The sequence below is a fragment of the Sprattus sprattus genome, assembly GCF_963457725.1.
Source record: "Sprattus sprattus genome assembly, chromosome: 14".
Taxonomy (NCBI): domain Eukaryota; kingdom Metazoa; phylum Chordata; class Actinopteri; order Clupeiformes; family Clupeidae; genus Sprattus; species Sprattus sprattus.
The window spans coordinates 15,711,595-15,728,430 of record NC_137912.1 but is presented as its reverse complement, the minus strand read 5'-3'; the positions used below and the strand labels follow the sequence as shown (position 1 = coordinate 15,728,430).

The 16,836-nt window shown below is 43.4% G+C and overlaps 1 protein-coding gene across 4 annotated transcripts in view; it reads left to right on the top strand.

Moving 5' to 3' along the window:
- Positions 1–8,349, top strand: part of slc38a4 (solute carrier family 38 member 4) — a 26,494-nt gene extending 18,145 nt beyond the window's left edge. For all 4 annotated transcript variants that reach the window (XM_080851827.1, XM_080851828.1, XM_080851825.1 and 1 more), the window contains exons 14-16: positions 3,752–3,896; positions 4,229–4,326; positions 4,995–8,349. In XM_080851827.1, coding sequence (XP_080707953.1) covers positions 3,752–3,896; positions 4,229–4,326; positions 4,995–5,099 — 348 coding nt within the window. In that variant the 3' untranslated portion in view covers positions 5,100–8,349. The remainder of the gene's footprint in view (positions 1–3,751; positions 3,897–4,228; positions 4,327–4,994) is intronic.
- The last annotated feature ends 8,487 nt before the right edge of the window (positions 8,350–16,836 follow it).

Sequence of the window (16,836 nt, the reverse complement as noted above, 5' to 3'; positions counted from 1 at the left end):
CTGGCTCCCACGGTGCTAGTGGAAGATTCCAGGAGGTAAGCTCCAGTGCAGACAGTGGAAAAACCCTCCAAGTGACCTTGCTGAGAGGCAGACAGTGCAGTACGACTGACCACCAACAGGGGGAGACAACAGCCCTGACACACACACACAGAGAGGACCAGCATAGACTGACCACACAGAGGGTAGTCTCCCAATCACTGCGACAGCAGACCAGAGAGGGAATGCATGCATCTCATTATAGTGGAATGTTGAGAGTCATGTAAATATGCTGGTGGTAGTGGTGATCTGCAAGCAAGATATTATCTTCAAGATGATAACATGATAAAACAAATATTTTATTTGTATGATAAGCCATGATAAGTAATGTGCTTACACCATACTTTTTTGTTTTGCTGCCTGGGAACACAGTGGCTCTGGATAGACATATCTGGGTCAAGCCCCCTGCTCCACTGAATTGAGGAGAACCTCGTTAACCTTCCTTAAAAGAGTTACAGAATGAATGGGGAGTTCATTGGGGGCAGCTGGAGACACCGTTGGCCCCGTGCAGTGGCTCGGCAGACGTGGGATTGTGTGCAATAAGTGGCATGTTCATGAGACCTGACATTTGGGATCTTCCAAAAGCCCTTTGCTCTCGATTGTGCTGAAATGTCAGGGACTTTTCAGAGTGAGATTAGCTTTGCTTTGTCTTTGTGGCACCCAGGTCGTGGTATGGCATTGAGAGCACCGAACTGCCATGGGAAAGTTAACAGCCCAGACACCAGCAGGGCCTCCAGTATCTTAACACGAGAATTGGTAAAGTCAGCCAACATTGGTCTTGAAAAACGGCCTTAATATACATTTCATAGTTGTGTGGTTTTCTCCATAAATACCTGTACCTCAATTACAGGCATATTTTAAGTCAGACATGGCATTTGAAAAATGAACATTTATGTAAATAGGCCTCCTGTGCACTTATGTTTTAGATCTTGTCTACTGTATGTGCGTGGCAGATGGTGAGCGGAGATGTATGCTTTACGGTTGGTATCCAAATGGACGTTGGCACCAGAGAGCAAGTCTGCTGTTTGAGGCTTCTAGTCAGTGCTGGGACAGAGAGACACTGGCAGCCTTGTCCCTGGAGGTCACCCTAGGGCTCGAGGGGTCGGCTTTGGCCAGTGTTATCGTCAGCACAGACGTTGCCCCATTTATCCCCGAGCCATAGCTAAGAATACACATCTGTGTACACACCAGCGTCTTCAGAAATGTGTGGCGTTTTTTCCTGTCACGGAGCCTCATTATCCGGGCCCAAAGTCAAGTGTTCAGGTCAACATGGCACTGGACACCCTGGTGCACATACAGCTTGTGCTGTCTGTGTCAGTGCAGCTTCAAATGAGAGATCAGCAAAACTCAAGGTGATACCTTCACACAGTGTTATAGCTCGCTAGTTCTGCAACCAACCAGCATTTTCCCATCCCTCTCCTTTTAAGGGCTGCCATAAGTTTTTTTTTCAGTTTTGTGTGATTTTTTTCTTCTTCACACATGCCCTTGCAAGCACAAATCCTGCCTTGCACTGTCAGATCCTTGATTTAAAAAAAGCCAAGCCAAGGTATTCACGGCATCTGGTGACTAATATCAGCCATTTGGATATTGGGTTCTGTATATTTAAGAAGACTCCACCCTTGCATGCACTCATCCAGTTGCCTTTTCGCAGAACTTGGTGTTGGTATAAGGAGGTTCTCATTCCTTCTCACAGTGAGTGTTCATTAGGTCAGTTAAGCACAGCACTTTCATACACAGGGTTTATTTTTCCATGACGATGGAGCAGGTAGCAGGAGTGAGGGCCGCTCTCTGAGGCCGTGTGTCGCTGCACCCCGTGGCCCCAGGTCGGCAGGCGGTAGCCATGTGCCATATGTTTCACCTCCGTGGGAGCAGGCGGGCAGGTGGGGGAGGACAGGGTAAATATTGCACATGTCTCCCCCTCTTCCTCGACTCCACACACTTGGAGCCAGAGCTCGCTGTTGGGCGCTGAATAGTTGCATCCAAGGGCCGCAGAAATGTCTCGCTGAGGCGCCAGCTTCCCGGTTGGCCCTTGTTACGCAAGAGGCGAACCATGGAAGAAGCCCACTGCTAACCAGCCCCCCTCCCATTGTCAGGCTAGGAAGTGTCTAAATTGCCAGAGCATCAGCTTTTACTGTAATTCTTCCGGTGAGGTCTTTGGATTAAGCTGTCATGAGCTGGTCCTCTACATCCGGCCATGCAGGGCATATGACACGGATTTTATTTTTAGAATTTCTGAACAATTTAACCAGCTGCGAATGAATAGCTTTCCATAGTTTTCCACTGATGCTTGTCCATAGCTGCTTATATTTCCAAAGCTGCTTACTATATTTCCATAGTTGCTTATATTTCTTTGGTTGTGTATAGAAGATGAAAGTTTCCTTAAGGGCAACTGATTTACTAGGCAATATCCTTTACAAACACCTGCCACCATCTGGATTTGAATGGTGTTGGGAAATGTCCGTCCCTCCACTTCAACCCTATAATAAGTGGCAATTCAGGAGCTAGTTAGCTGTCTTGCAGTTGACCACCTTTCAGGTTTAGGCATGTATCACCACTGGCTCCTGACATTTAAGTGAGTGTAAACAAAGCCATGCCTGTGGGAACCAGTTTGCAGGAACAGGAGGCACCTCCTCCCACGCCAGAGAGGACTGGTTTACCACACCTCCCCGACGCTGGCTGATGCAATCCCCGTGTGCAGTTGCACTGGCTTTTTAGTCAAAGTTAATCCTTATCCAGAAGACTCCTCCCCCCACAGGGCCCCCCTGCTGGCTCTCTCCGGAGACGCTACACTCTAGCTACGGGGGCCGCCATGGATCCTCTTCACCTGATACCATAAACTTTCACCTACTTCGCCGCTCTCTCTCTCCCTTTCTCAGTCCCCTGCAGCCTGAGCTGATCTGAACCTAAATCCTGTGACCTCGCCTGCGAGTTATTAGGCATAAGCCGTCCCGCGCAGCATAGCGTCGGTGTTCAGGAGCCATTTTCACTTGGCTCATTACCCTTCACTAATCACCTAATCAGACAGCATGCACACTGCTCACCGTTTGTTTTCAAATGATTTGGTTGTGTGTGTGTGTGTGTGTGTGTGTGTTTGTGTGTGTGTGTGTATGTGTGTGTGTGTGTGTGTGTGTGTGTGTCAGTGTGTGTGAGTCAGTGTGTATGAGTGTGTTTTTATAGTTACAGACACTGTTATGAGAAGCAATGTTTTAGAACACAGATATCTCCCAGAGGTGGATTCTTGGCATGTTGTTTTAGTAGTCAGACCTACTCCCGTAAAAGCTTATCGGGATAGGAGAGTGGCCTCTTCAAAATGCTGGTCAAACCCTGGGAGGCAAACTCCGTTATATTAACAAAATATCCCGTTAATCTTCAATATCCTGAACTCAGGAAAGTAGGCCTTCTAATCATAATATCCTGTGTTCTTACTAAGGCAAAGGTAAATCTTCAAATATATGAGTGCGCATACATAGTTTGTCACATAAACAATGGTTTTGTTCTGAACCCTTCCTCACAAACAAATGTGAATGATGAATGAATGAAGATGTTTTTTTTGGTATTTGCATGGCTTATTCTTTCAGTCACTCAGTTTCTGAGAGTGAAATCAATTCTTTATGATAACAAATGACAGTAAGGAATTGATGAAGGATGTGAATATCATGAATTCCTGCAGAAAGTCTGTAACTATCATAACCTATTTTGTTTTGTTGTGATTTAGATCCGTTCGTCGGTCATCACCTTGATGTTTAAAAACCAGGAGTTCAACTGGGCCCGCCATGTGCTCATCGCCGCTGCCGTCTTGATCTTAGACAACATGCTGGTGATTTTCGTCCCCAGTATCCGCGACATCTTTGGCTTCATCGGTGAGAATGACTTCCCCTTCCCTTTTTTTTGCATTCTTAAATTCTAAACCTGCCTTACTTACCTTACGTTGACAGTAAAAAGACACATTACTTATCTGTGGATTGGGGAGATAAATCGAGCATACATCTCTGGTCTGCTCAACACACCAACAGAAGTTCTGTCTACTACCTATTTTTTCTATAATTGTACAACCAATTGAGGAAGTACCTTTCAGATATAGTCTGTTTGGAAGCGACTCGACGACACATTTCATTGTTTCCCTTAATAACAGATAAATATATTCTATTCTATTCTATATAATCTCATCACTGCTGCCCTTCTCCTCCTGTAGGTTCCTCTGCTGCCACGATGCTCATCTTCATCCTCCCTGCGGGTTTCTACCTGAAGCTGGTCAAGAGTGTACCCCTCCGCTCCCCGCAGAAAATCTCAGTAAGTCAGAGAGCTTGTGGAAAAGCACAAGCAGCAGTGTTAGCCATCTCGGTTTATCCAAAGCAGTCTCCATTACAAGGGGAAACTGGTCCTTTGATCATTTTGTGTTGCAGCTTACTGGGAAGGGAACCCATGAACTTCCCATGGTGTAGGTAATCTTAGACTTTGCCAATTGAGCTAGATGGAGGAACACCATATTGAGTTACTTCCCAGTGAGTGACAGTGTGACTGTGACTTGTGACAGTTGTGGGGCCCACTGAAATGGATTATGCGTCTTTATTCACAAAATGCTGTGTTATCTTGCAAATTGAATTACACTTAAATGATAATCATAACCTTTTAAATTAGTGTGGACATTCTGAGCTGTACATTCCTTAGGTTGAGGGCTCTGAGTTCCATTGTTTAGGATATGTGTGTAATGCCACCCAGTGCTTCTATTTACAGTTGAAAAACATGATTTTAACTGCAGTTCCCAAGGCTGGGTGATTATATGGGTGCATGTTCAGCAATGACATTCCTTACACATGTCCCAGTTAAAGAATCAGCCAATTCGTTTTTGGTTGCGAAACCTTTTGCTGCAGAGTAGAAGAGTAACATTCTAGAAAATCATATGCTTCTGATTTAGAAGGAAACTTAGGACTTATGTTTCTGTCTGTTTTGTTTTCTAGGCGGCCATTTTCCTTGTGGTTGGCTTTATCTTCATGATTACCAGCTTGTCACTTATCGTTATGGACTGGATCCACAACCCACCTGGCTCTGGAGACGGTCACTAAGTAACAGCTGAGACGAACACTGTCGTCGAGGCCTGGACTCAGTTGGCCCTGACAGCCCCCAAAGATTCTACAGACATAGTATTTTTGTTTCTGATGCAAAATGGCAGTTTTTGTCAAAATGCACCTTTTTCTTTCTTCTGTTAACGACAACAAAAGTATTACACAGGGACTCCATTTGTGAGTACAACAGACTCCTTCAGATACAATTTTAGCTATTGTTCTTTGTTTGTTATTTTTTGTGTATTGGTGAACAATCTTTTGCAGTGTAGTCACTGAGTTTAGTCAACAGAGTTCTAATTAGGCTATTGTAGATATAGAAAGGAGGGGGGGGGGGGCGAGTTGTTGGTGCTTCCATCGCAGTATCTGTATTGCCTGCTGGTTGTGCTTTGAGCAGGACAAACAGTTTTATTTTTGCAGGGACCTCAAAGTCACAAACTGTAACGAGAGGGAGAGATGATTGTTTTTTTGTTTTTCAAGAGCTGCTGTTTCTGGTCATGTGGCTGCAGACCCGTGTCTGTGTCCAAGGTTGTCGTCCTCATGCACTTGATGGTGGTTTTTGGGGTTTCTGCAGACAAAGAGCACTTCTAGAGTTTTAATGCATTTTCATACACACTTGCAGGCTCATACACCGACGGACACACAAACATACAAACATTCACATACACATTTTCTATTTTCTATTGTCTATTTTTTTTTTTTTTTCAATTGTCACTCAAAATTGCAAAGGCTAGTCAGGTTACCGCAATGAGGGTATTTCAGTTCTGCTTTCAAATCCCAAGTGTTTTGATAAAACACATATTTTATACTTGACCTTAAATTGTGGATGAAGGTCGTATGTCGTTGTGTCAAAATGTATATTAAGCAATGATTCAGACCACACGCTTTTAAACAAGGACACCTTGTGGGTGTTATTTACTAGAGGTAGTATCATACATTTGAATGTTTTTTAAACTGAAAATTCAATCACATGATTGTACGTTTGTAGACAAAAGAAATGTGAAAGTGCTCGGCTGGGTAAATCACCAGGCTTTGAGTGACTTACTGTTCAAGCGGTTGGACTTTTAAATATGTGTTTATGTGTGAGAGCATTATAGGTGCAGATACAGCCATCCTGTTTCACTGTGAATTGTCTCAACACCAGTATAGTTGTTTTTAGTGCTATTTATTTATCTTCTCATGGGCTTCCCCAAGCTCTTCTGAGCGTTCTTCTACTATCACAGAAACTCTCTGAATGAAGTGTATAATCTGAATTCAATTTGTGACACATACAGCCCCTGACTAAACCAATGAGCAGCGATCACGTCATTAGCAATCCGCAGCAAAATCTAGAGAAATTGTTTGTGGAATTAAGTGTTTTTGACTAATGGTGAGAGGCGATATCGGCCAGAAAGTAATCAGTGAATGAAATCATTTAAAACCCATACAGGATACTCATCGCTGTAATCTTGTTGCTAGAACATCCCACTTTTTAAGAATCATGTTGAAAAATCCCCAAGCAAAAGTCAAAGACTAATTGTGCCTCTGCTACACTACGATTTACAGATTTGGATTGTTCCTTGTCTGACTACATTGCCTTGTACAAGTGTAGATTCTGAATATTTGATCAGCTGGAATGGCAATCTATTCTGAAAAGGTGTTCATTGCAAAACATACCCGCTATGTTTTGCACAGATCCAGCCAAAGTGGACAATATTTATAGATCATTTACTGATCTCTCTATATACATACATCAAGTGGATATTTCAAATGAAATGGTATAATATTTTTTTGCATGTTTTGGATTACAAACATGGTCTTTTTTGACAGTTGTATATGCTTTGTAAATAATCGATTTTATGGTACCCTTACTGAACTGTTTAGGAGGGGTTGGGGGGGGGGGGGGCTACACCTCTAGAGACTTGGCATTTGAATGGGTTTAGAACTTGTGTTTTAGACTGGTGTAACATGGTGTTGACTTTTCTAGCTTGCTTTCTTCATATGTAGACCTAAATGTTTCTGGTTAGTAAGTGAAATGGATAAATGGTTACAGTGCTTTTTTTTTTTGATAACTTTTCATTGTAGTTTCAGCTTATGATGGTACATGCTAGTCGTGGGATGCATAGATGTCCGCATGATGTTAATTGTAGCTGTGTTACTGACTTGATTCTTGATGTGCAGATGTGCATGTTGTAGGATTTTGCATATTCAAGACCAAGGGTGCATACCCATGATGCCTTGCTACTGCAGGGACGTCCACCTCTCATGTTTGCACTGAATGTGCAAAAAACTGCTCAGTAGAGTGGTCTATGGACCGATGGTCATTTCATGTCCTTGAGGCAGCCCAGAAACCTTATTTAGGGGGCTTAGGTCTGGGGGTGAAGGTAGACCGCAGTCAGCCCTCACCCCTGGTTTGGAGCTTTATTGTGGTTAGACGCTCAGTGTTTAGCTGCAGTGGATTGGCATTGGGACCTAACCTCTCTGCTTAAGGCATCTCCCCTCAACCATCGACACCTGACCTCAGCGTAGCTTCTGTTGTTCCTAAAGAAACCCTGGCAGAGGCCACTCACCACCTCCACCACAGGCAGCGCACCTTACGAGCTCTGCCCTGCCTGTGTGTTTATGTTATCTGTGGGTTGTTGCTGTGCATGGTGAAGTCTCTGCCGTAGTTGTTCGAAGCCATGCTGGTGCGGTTTGTCACTCATGAAGGACCAGAGAGGATTAAACAAGCAAAGGGGTTCTCAGGCATCTGAAACATTCTTGTGTTTTTCTACACTTACCGTTGGTGTTCTTGAAGAAGCAAACATTGAACGCCATACACTGCCATCTCTGACTTAGGGATGGGGTTAGGCATTCACACACTAGCCAGAGCTGTGCCTTAGTATCTATTGCTCAGGTACAACATCAGGCATGTCACACGAAAACCCTGGAGAGCAACAGGAGTGCATTCAGTGCTCATGTTTACACCAGCATCAGCATTATATAGCCTTATAACTGAAGAATGTGTCATTGTGTTTAGAGAGACTTGAGAGCAATGAATGCCACAGGTATCAGTCTCCAGTCTTAAAGTGTGACTTCACATAATATGGAACTATCTGCCTTACTACTGCCATCATGCTTGAGATGCACTGGCCTACCGTAATGCCATAAAACAAGTCTGTCTCCTGTGGATCAACTAACATTCACTTGTATATTTGCCAGATCAAAGGGGATTTTTGTATCAGTGAAGCTGTGTCATTATTATGTCAAATGAACAATAAAAATGTGAAATGATTTTCTGTCTGATGGATTTTTTTTGCCCACTGAAATTGTGTTTAGTACCTGGTATCTGACTTTCTAGCATGGTGGAAGGAAATTAATGAAGGAAATACTGTGTCAACGGGGATTTAATGTTCTTAATTTGTGCTGGGTCAAGGATGTTATCCTCACTAAAAAAATGGATATACAAAGATAGAATGAAATAGCTTTATATAAATGTGTACACATGAAATTCTCTGATATAAATGGACTTAGCAATGAAACTGACAAGAGTCACGTTAAGAGTCACGTTCCATGTATGTTATGGTCACGTTTGCCATAACTCGTTTTCTGAAACCTCTCAACTGCCTGTCAGACCAGAGTACAAATGAATAGATCTTCCCCAGACCGTAAAGCTTTCATCATGTAACAGCTGCCTGTGATGTTCCCCTCTGCAAGTCACACATTAGTGTCTAGATCCTTGTGTCCATTCAGTCTACACCCACCACCAATGATCTACACGTTCTGACATTCAAGGGGATTCATACCCAAATACAAACACAAAGAAGAGCAATGATGGTTCCAGTGCTCCTGCGACAAGAAACAGTCTGTGACTCATGAGATCACAATATTTTGTCGGCGTGTAACACACTGTATTGTGTGGTGTAGGATGCCTTTTCTAACAGAACATGAAATGAATTGTTAATGTCTGTGGTATGATTAGGCTGACTGACACAATGTGGGGTAAACTGTTGCAGCAAGCCTCTGTGATTTCTGTTCTGCATATAATTAGTAGCCTCCTCTTTGAGGATGGGACATTTTTGAAGATGTGTGCCTCTCCAGCCTGAAGATACTAGCCCACATCGTTTTGCATGGTTAAGCTTTTGACATTGCCTCCCCCATGTTACAGTGATTATCTTCTTCTCCTTCAAGTCACATTTAAAGTGATCTGAAAGCGATATTTAATCTTTGCTTTAAAAACAAAGACTTGGTTGCTTTCCCGTTTATTGTCGAATTTAAAAAAAACATGCAAGGTAGTCAACTTGGTAGAGTTGCAACACACCCTTTAGTTGGTTCACCCTGCAGTAGAATCCAATCGTCTTAAATGGTGTTATGCCTATATCAATCAATTATCAATCAATCATACTACAAAACAGTTGTATGCAGATAATGTGTGTGAAGAAACATTTTTATAAATGTGTGAAGGGTTCTTTGTGTGTTTTTGTGGGAGTTACCAATTATGTGTTGTGGTAGTTGTTTACAAGGCCCAGGATAATATTAGGACTGAAATGAACAGGTTTTGAGTGGCAGCTTTTGCTATAAATTGGGGAGGCAGCTTTCCAGCATAACGGGCGAGTGTTTCAGCTGTCCCCGGGTGCTGTTCCAACTGTACCCAACACAGTTGGAGAAAAAAATGCTCCTTGTGTATATAAGCTGATTGTGAAAAATAAGAACTACTTATAGATTGTATTGATCATCACTTTTTAGAAGATATTCATGATCATCACTTTTTTAGTAGACATGCAAAGGAAATATGTGAAAAATCACATGTTTTCAGTTACTTTGTGTGGTAATGCAAAAAGCTTAAAGTGTACCAACCTTACTCTCTACCCCTATGTGTCTGTATGCTCATCTGGGTCTGACATGCTGTGCATACGTGCTCGCATGTGTGTGCGTGTGTGTGTGTGTGTGTGTGTGTGTGTGTGTGTGTGTGTGTGTGTGTGTGTGTGTGTGTGTGTGTGTGTGGGTGTGTGTGTGTGTGTAGCACTCATCCGCATGTTAGAGTTAGGATGCAGGTCACACTCCTCTGCATGGTTTATGTCAGAGAGCTGGTTACATAAGAACAGCGTGCCTGTGCTGATGGATGATCCTCTTCCATTTCCCCCCTCTCTCTTCCTCCCTCTTTCTCTCTCTTTCTATCCCTCTACCTTTCTTACTCTTCCTCCTTTTTTGGACGTGTGGAACATCCCCTACATCACCTTTGCACAAAATCATGCACAAACACGCAGATACCCTTTATTAAATAATCTTAACTAGTCTCTCAAATTGCCTCCTAGTTTATCCAAGAACGTCAACTGGCCAACAAATGTCCAGCTCCAATTTATTCAATATGATGCCTTTCAAAGGCAGATTATTTGGGTTTTAGGCAATCTGCTGGGATTTCAGTGAGACAGATTTGAATACTTATTGAGGCTCAGTGTGAGGGATACAAGGCCATGAACAGAGAGAGAGAGAGCAAGGGAATTATGCACGGTGGAAAAAAGCACAGCATTGTCCAGACATTAATGAGGCACATTCACTGTCACGAAATAGGACGCACACATCAGATTTCAAACATAATTCCACAGAAGTGAGATAACTCTTTCTATTTCAGTCTTTGTTCTCTTGAGACCGCTCTGCTATTCTTGTATTGGTTGTGTTCATATCACAGAAATTGCTCTGTATCTCCAATTCTTCTGTATCTACTTCTATGTGATAACAAATCATTTGTTTTAAACAATATGAGCTGATTGTAGACGGGAAGAATTGGGCTCCTCCAAGCAATAAATGAAAACAAATGCGGGGGGAAGTGGTGCTGTGAAACAGTCAGTGAATCACCCCAACAGCGACGTCTCACCAATAATTAATGAAGCTGTGGCTCAGAGCAAGCACCAATCATCTCCCTCCCCTTCACTCGAGAGCCTCCTCTCCACACTCTCCTGAAGGTGCCCACTGACCACTGACCAGGCCTACTGGGAAAGCCCAGGAACCCGGTGTCCAGTTTCTTGGAACAATTACAGGGGAGTGGATGATCATAAGACCCTAGCAGAGTTACTGGTCATGAGTTCACAGTCGACACCTACTCAATTAATTTCTACTGAATAATGGTAATGTTGGCGCAGGAGAGATTCTTTGAAATTGACTCACTTATGCATTCCTTGTCAAGTGTTAGCAGTTAGTGATGCGTATCCATGCATGTGATACCTTAGAACCAAGCTGCTTCCACAGAAATGCAGGCCAGTGATTAAGGGTAACATTTCCGTCATCCACGTGATCTAAAATACATTTAAAAAAAAAATTCACCTCACATTTATAATGATGGTTCATCAAGGTTGCAGTGGTTCAGTCTGTCCTCCTCTACCCTCGCTCTCTCTCATGCTACCAGCCTCCCACTCACCGGTGCGGATTAACTGTGCCGTGCATGGAGGGAAATTCCAGGAAATTTGTGCCCATTTAATAATCCACTGCATAAAGTAGAGATAAACCCTGTCTCCCCTTGAATCTACTGTCTTATTCCCCCGCTGGACATAAGTGGTACGGTGATTGGTTAATAGATGCAGCTCTGACAATACGCAATGAAAACTGTGTTTCTGCTGACACCACAGGCAACCCAACCGGTTTTGCTCTGAAGGTTAGCCTTATTTTGTTGAAAGGTCACCTACAGACACAGAGCAGACCTAGCATTGCACATAGCACAGCTACATTACGGAGTAAGTCAGTTCTCCGTTGGTCAACAACACCGTTTGATCGTTCTCAAGTGCCTTGAGGGAACCCCTCATAAACATTCTTGAGGACAGTTAATAGGAGCCAGTAGCCCTTCTGACACATTCCCCTATCTCCACACTGTCAGTATGTGGGCTGGGAGACTGGGAGATTTAGAATTCTGATGGACAATGGAACCCTCTTACCAGGTGCTACACTTTGCCAGCTGTCCAGTTGCATAATCAGTCTGATGCCACCGCAACCCATCAAGCTAATGTAAACAAGAGGACATGCAGACATTCGCACAGAGATGTGACAATTCCTCTTCTGCTGCCTCCAGGATGGTACTTCAGTTCATCTGTATTATCACATCACAGAGACAACAGACACCTCAGATCACCTGGTGAAAATGTATATTTTAGTAGGGGATAATGTCTTGCTATGCCATTTCTGTGGATATAGATGTCAGTCACACAGGAGGAATTTATTTTCTAGTTGTGAATACGGCCTGTCACAGTGGTGAGAAAGCACTGGCCACCTCTTCAAGGACAGCTGATCACGTGTGTGGTGAGACATGTCTATGCATGTAAATCACACACACACACACACACACACACACTCTCACAGATATACTGAGATTCACACACACACACACCCACTCTCTCTTCCTCTTCCTCACCCTCTCTTTTACACACACGCACACACACACACGCACACACACACACACACACACACATCTGCGTCATACACTCAAAGCACCTGGTGCGGTGTGTGTACAAAGTGACAGGCTAGTGACGCATGATCAAGGGCGTGTGAACAGGACAATAGATTGACCAGTTGAGTTTATGTAGGTTTGTGTATACAGTGATCTATAGTGTGAGGGACTGACAGATCCAAATTTAGACAGCAAAGGGAATGAAGTAGAAGTGGAGTAGAGACAGAGGACATAAACCAGAGAGAAGAGAAGGAAAGAGAAAGTATGTGCTAATGGCGAGGGAGAGGCGAGTTGCAACTGATATGCCTGAAAGAACACTGTGACACACTCCATTGATAAGCATGCAGGTGTCTGAGCACAGAGAGCGAGATGAGAGGAGAAGGAGAGAGGGAGGAAGGTTAGGCTGGGAAAAAGATTGCGGGGGGGGGGACACACCACTCACCTGACTTTGATAACATTTCGATTGTTTTCTGTTAATACTAAGGCCCACAAATTGTCCATATTAAACCTGGCATGAATAAGGATTTGTGTTGATGAAGAAGAAACACAAGTCAGCTTTTTCATGTTTCATTAAGTAGCTGGACAATAACATGCCTGTGCCTGTTTCCAAAACAGTATGGCATCAGTAATCAGTGAGCTGTGTAAGTCAGTCTTTTAGAACAACTCCAGCCCTCTTACCATGTGGATGTGAACAAAGCGCCAGGCTTTGAACGAGCATGGCCATTCTGCAGCATCTATCCTCACACACACACAACACATCTAAGACACACACACACACACACAAACACACACACACACACACACACACACACACACACACACACACACACACACACACACACACAGAGACAAGGTCACGGAGACCTCTGAACTTGACGACAATGTGCAACAAACCACAGTCCAGTGCTGCAGCTGGCAGAGATGCTGAACTCTGATCAGGTCAGCGGTCTCTGCATGCAGGCCACATCGCTACCTGCTGTTAAAGGTCATGGCTAGGAGAGAACCAGGGACCTCATTTCAGCAGCAGCAATACGAGTCAGGTTTCAACAGCACACTGCGTTTCTCCTCCAAAATGAAACGTCCTGTGGTATCATTGTTCTCCTTTTTTATATATCCCTGTTGTGTCAAATGAAAATGGAACATAAACTGAACTGTACACTACCACAAAAGAAACACAAAGGAAAAACAAAGGGGCAAACTAATATTTTGGTCTCAAAAGAGGCAGGACATGGTATGACCTTTCATGCCTGAGAGATTTCTTCTGCGTGTCCAGTCTCTCAAGAAATCACGTGTGACACGGACGTCATCGGAGGATATTGATACATGTTATCGATACTGCAGAGCAGATATTGTATGCAGGGTCACACCAGGAATAACTTTGTAATACAACGTAGCAAACCACTCCACATGCCAGTGAAGGTACATTTCTCACAAGAACCCACTGATTCAAACTCAGGCAAATGTTTTTTTATTATTATTATTGTATTCATACTGTGATGAGTGTCTGCTCTTCCACATCAAGACAGACGAACCCATCTGTAAACCCTAAGATATGAAATTAATTATACACTCTGTAACACACAGATCTAGCAGCACATACTTGCATTTTGTTTGATACTTGAGTACATTTCTGTGACATTTGTCCCATTTACCACCTCCTAATTTATGGTAAACCTTTTGCAGTCCACTTATAGAATTGTCTTATCATTACACATCACAGTGAGAGCATGTATGAGCTGAACAGCACATCACGGCGAGAGCATGTATGAGCTGAACAGCACATCACAGTCAGAGCATGTATGAGCTGAACAGCACATCACAGCGAGAGCATGTATGAGCTGAACAGCACATCACAGTGAGAACATGTAGGAGCTGAACAGCAAGCTGACAACAGAGTCATGCAGCTTTACAAACACTGCGTAGGATCAGAGAGGCAGAAATCTCTGAGGAAAAATCTGCTTACCGTAGCAGCATGTCAACTCAAAAAGAACTGCTCCCCGGGGAGTCCGGATGGGGCAAGGATTGGCTCAGAGATGCGTTGGATTAGGAATGTACATACGTGACAATTCAAGGTAATTGTTTTTCACCGCAAGAAGGGAAGTGTAGTCATCTTGCCAATGTGTATTAATGCGTTTGCTTAGTAAGGCAACTGTCACTCTACAGGTTGAGTGTCATAAGAGCGACATAGGCTGAGATATGCTGTGGACAAAAGAGGAGTCTTATTAGCTTCAGCTGAACGGGTGCAAATTCATTTTCTGGCCTGCGATGCACACGTTCCCTCGGATTGTTAAGCCCACTGCTTAGGGTCTAACCCTGGAAGCAGTGAGTTAATGGCCAGTTTCTGTGAAATCTGGGGCATGGAAACTTGTGATGTCTCAAGGAAAGGGGCAAAAAAGAAAAATCAGCTTTTCTCAGAAACACTCTCAGATCAAGAGGTGTGACTATCAGAGAAGAGACAAAAGAGGCAGAACATGTGACCGGCTCAGAATCCAGGGAAGGATGCCACCCAAGAGGATTTACTGACTGGTCAATTTGCCACCGCGGTAACCGTGGGGGTGGGGTTGGGGTTGGGGTTGATTGCATCAGCCGAGGTAAATGCCTTTTAACATCTGCTTAAGGCCTTTCACTTAAGGCAGGGCTTCAATGACTGGCCAGCCGATTGTGTGTTTACTACAAATGACAGGAAACTGACTGATGAGTTTTACATTCAGATACAATGAGCAATAGACCCATGAGTCATTACTACCTCTCATAGTTATTTGTAAAACACAGAGGGAAACTTCAGCCTTAGTCCAATTGACCTTAGTTAATAAATATGTGACTTCATTGCTCAATTTTGAACAGAATGAGCATGTGTGTGTGTGTGTGTGTGTTTGTGTGTGTGTGTGTGTGTGTGTGTGTGTGTGTGTGTGTGTGTGTGTGTGAATTAAGTGGGTCAGGTGTATCATGATGCACTAATTTAAAACATTTCCCCATTGGTTTACATAAACCAGCAAGTATATAGTCCGTTTATCTTGGGGATTGAAAAGAAAGTGATTGACTGAATCCTCACAGAGAGGTGGTGTCCAGGCAGTAAATTCACACGTTGGTCTCAAGCAGGACCGTGTCACATTCTGTGAGGTGACTGAGCTAATTTTCCACAGACCAAGGATCAGAGGTCAGCTTGGACTCAGTGCCAAAAATTACCAAGAGACGCGTTGTCTTCACTCACTGTCACAACTTTGATTTGTGATCATTCATTTTTAGCTTTGTTGTAAGTACACTATTTTGCCCTCACGCAGGGGAAGGACAATAGCTATGTCGACAGGCGCCAAATAAATGTGGGTGCAACTTTGCATTAATGTTAATATTTTACTCACAAGGCCCACAAAGATAAGGCTGTTACTCTCCGGACAACAGCACCAATAAAATGATGGTGATCTCATCCACTGAAAGATCAGTCCCAAATCAGTCTCATGAAATATACAGAACTATCATTTGTAACTCTGATTAATAATGAAATAAATAACTACAACCACAATTACCATATCAATAGCAAGTAAGGGTTGAAGGTCTTTGGAGTTCTGAATAGTAAAAGTTGTCAGTTCTACTGAAGCTGAATGAGAGAATGCCAAGAGGGTGCAAAGCTGTCATCAAAGCAAAAGGTCGCTTCTTTGAACAATCTCAAATATAACCATATTCTGGTTTGTTTAACACTTTTTTGTTTACTCCTGTTACTATTATTCATTAGGCACAAACACAGTTATGCTATGCTAGCTAGATGTGCCCAGTTATTGTGTGACCAGTCCTTGGGGAGAAAGGGGTGCGCTTGGTTCTGCTCTGGCTATTCCGATGAGCCCCAGGCTTGAAAAAGTTTGTGGTTCCGAGGTTGGTTCTTTGGTAGCTACAAAGAAACCATTCGCTCATGTATTCTCTTTTCAGAGTTAGCACATAGGTGCTGACTTACTTCCTCGCCCTCATTGCCTGTGAGCCAGCAGGAATCAGTTTCTCGTGCTTTGCCTTCTAAACGTATTTACTCGGTTAACTCTTCTCAGTTCTTAGCCTCTGAGAAATCTAAGGCAGGCTTCACATTACTGACATAAAAAAGACGATCTCTCTTAAAAGCTGATTGCAAATCAGAGGGGGCTTTATTTCCTAATCACCCTTGACTTGGATTCAGACATAGTTTGGCACGTGTAGAACTGCATATGGCAGTGGCATGTGTGGTGCACAGGGATCTTGAAAGACCTGTCCCCCATGCTAATTAACTAGTTGCATTTGGAGATGCATTTGATTGCTTCCTCTGTCATCTGATTGCTCCCTCCAAAGGGCCCATCAAAGTGGTATTTAAAGTGGTACCCAAAGAAC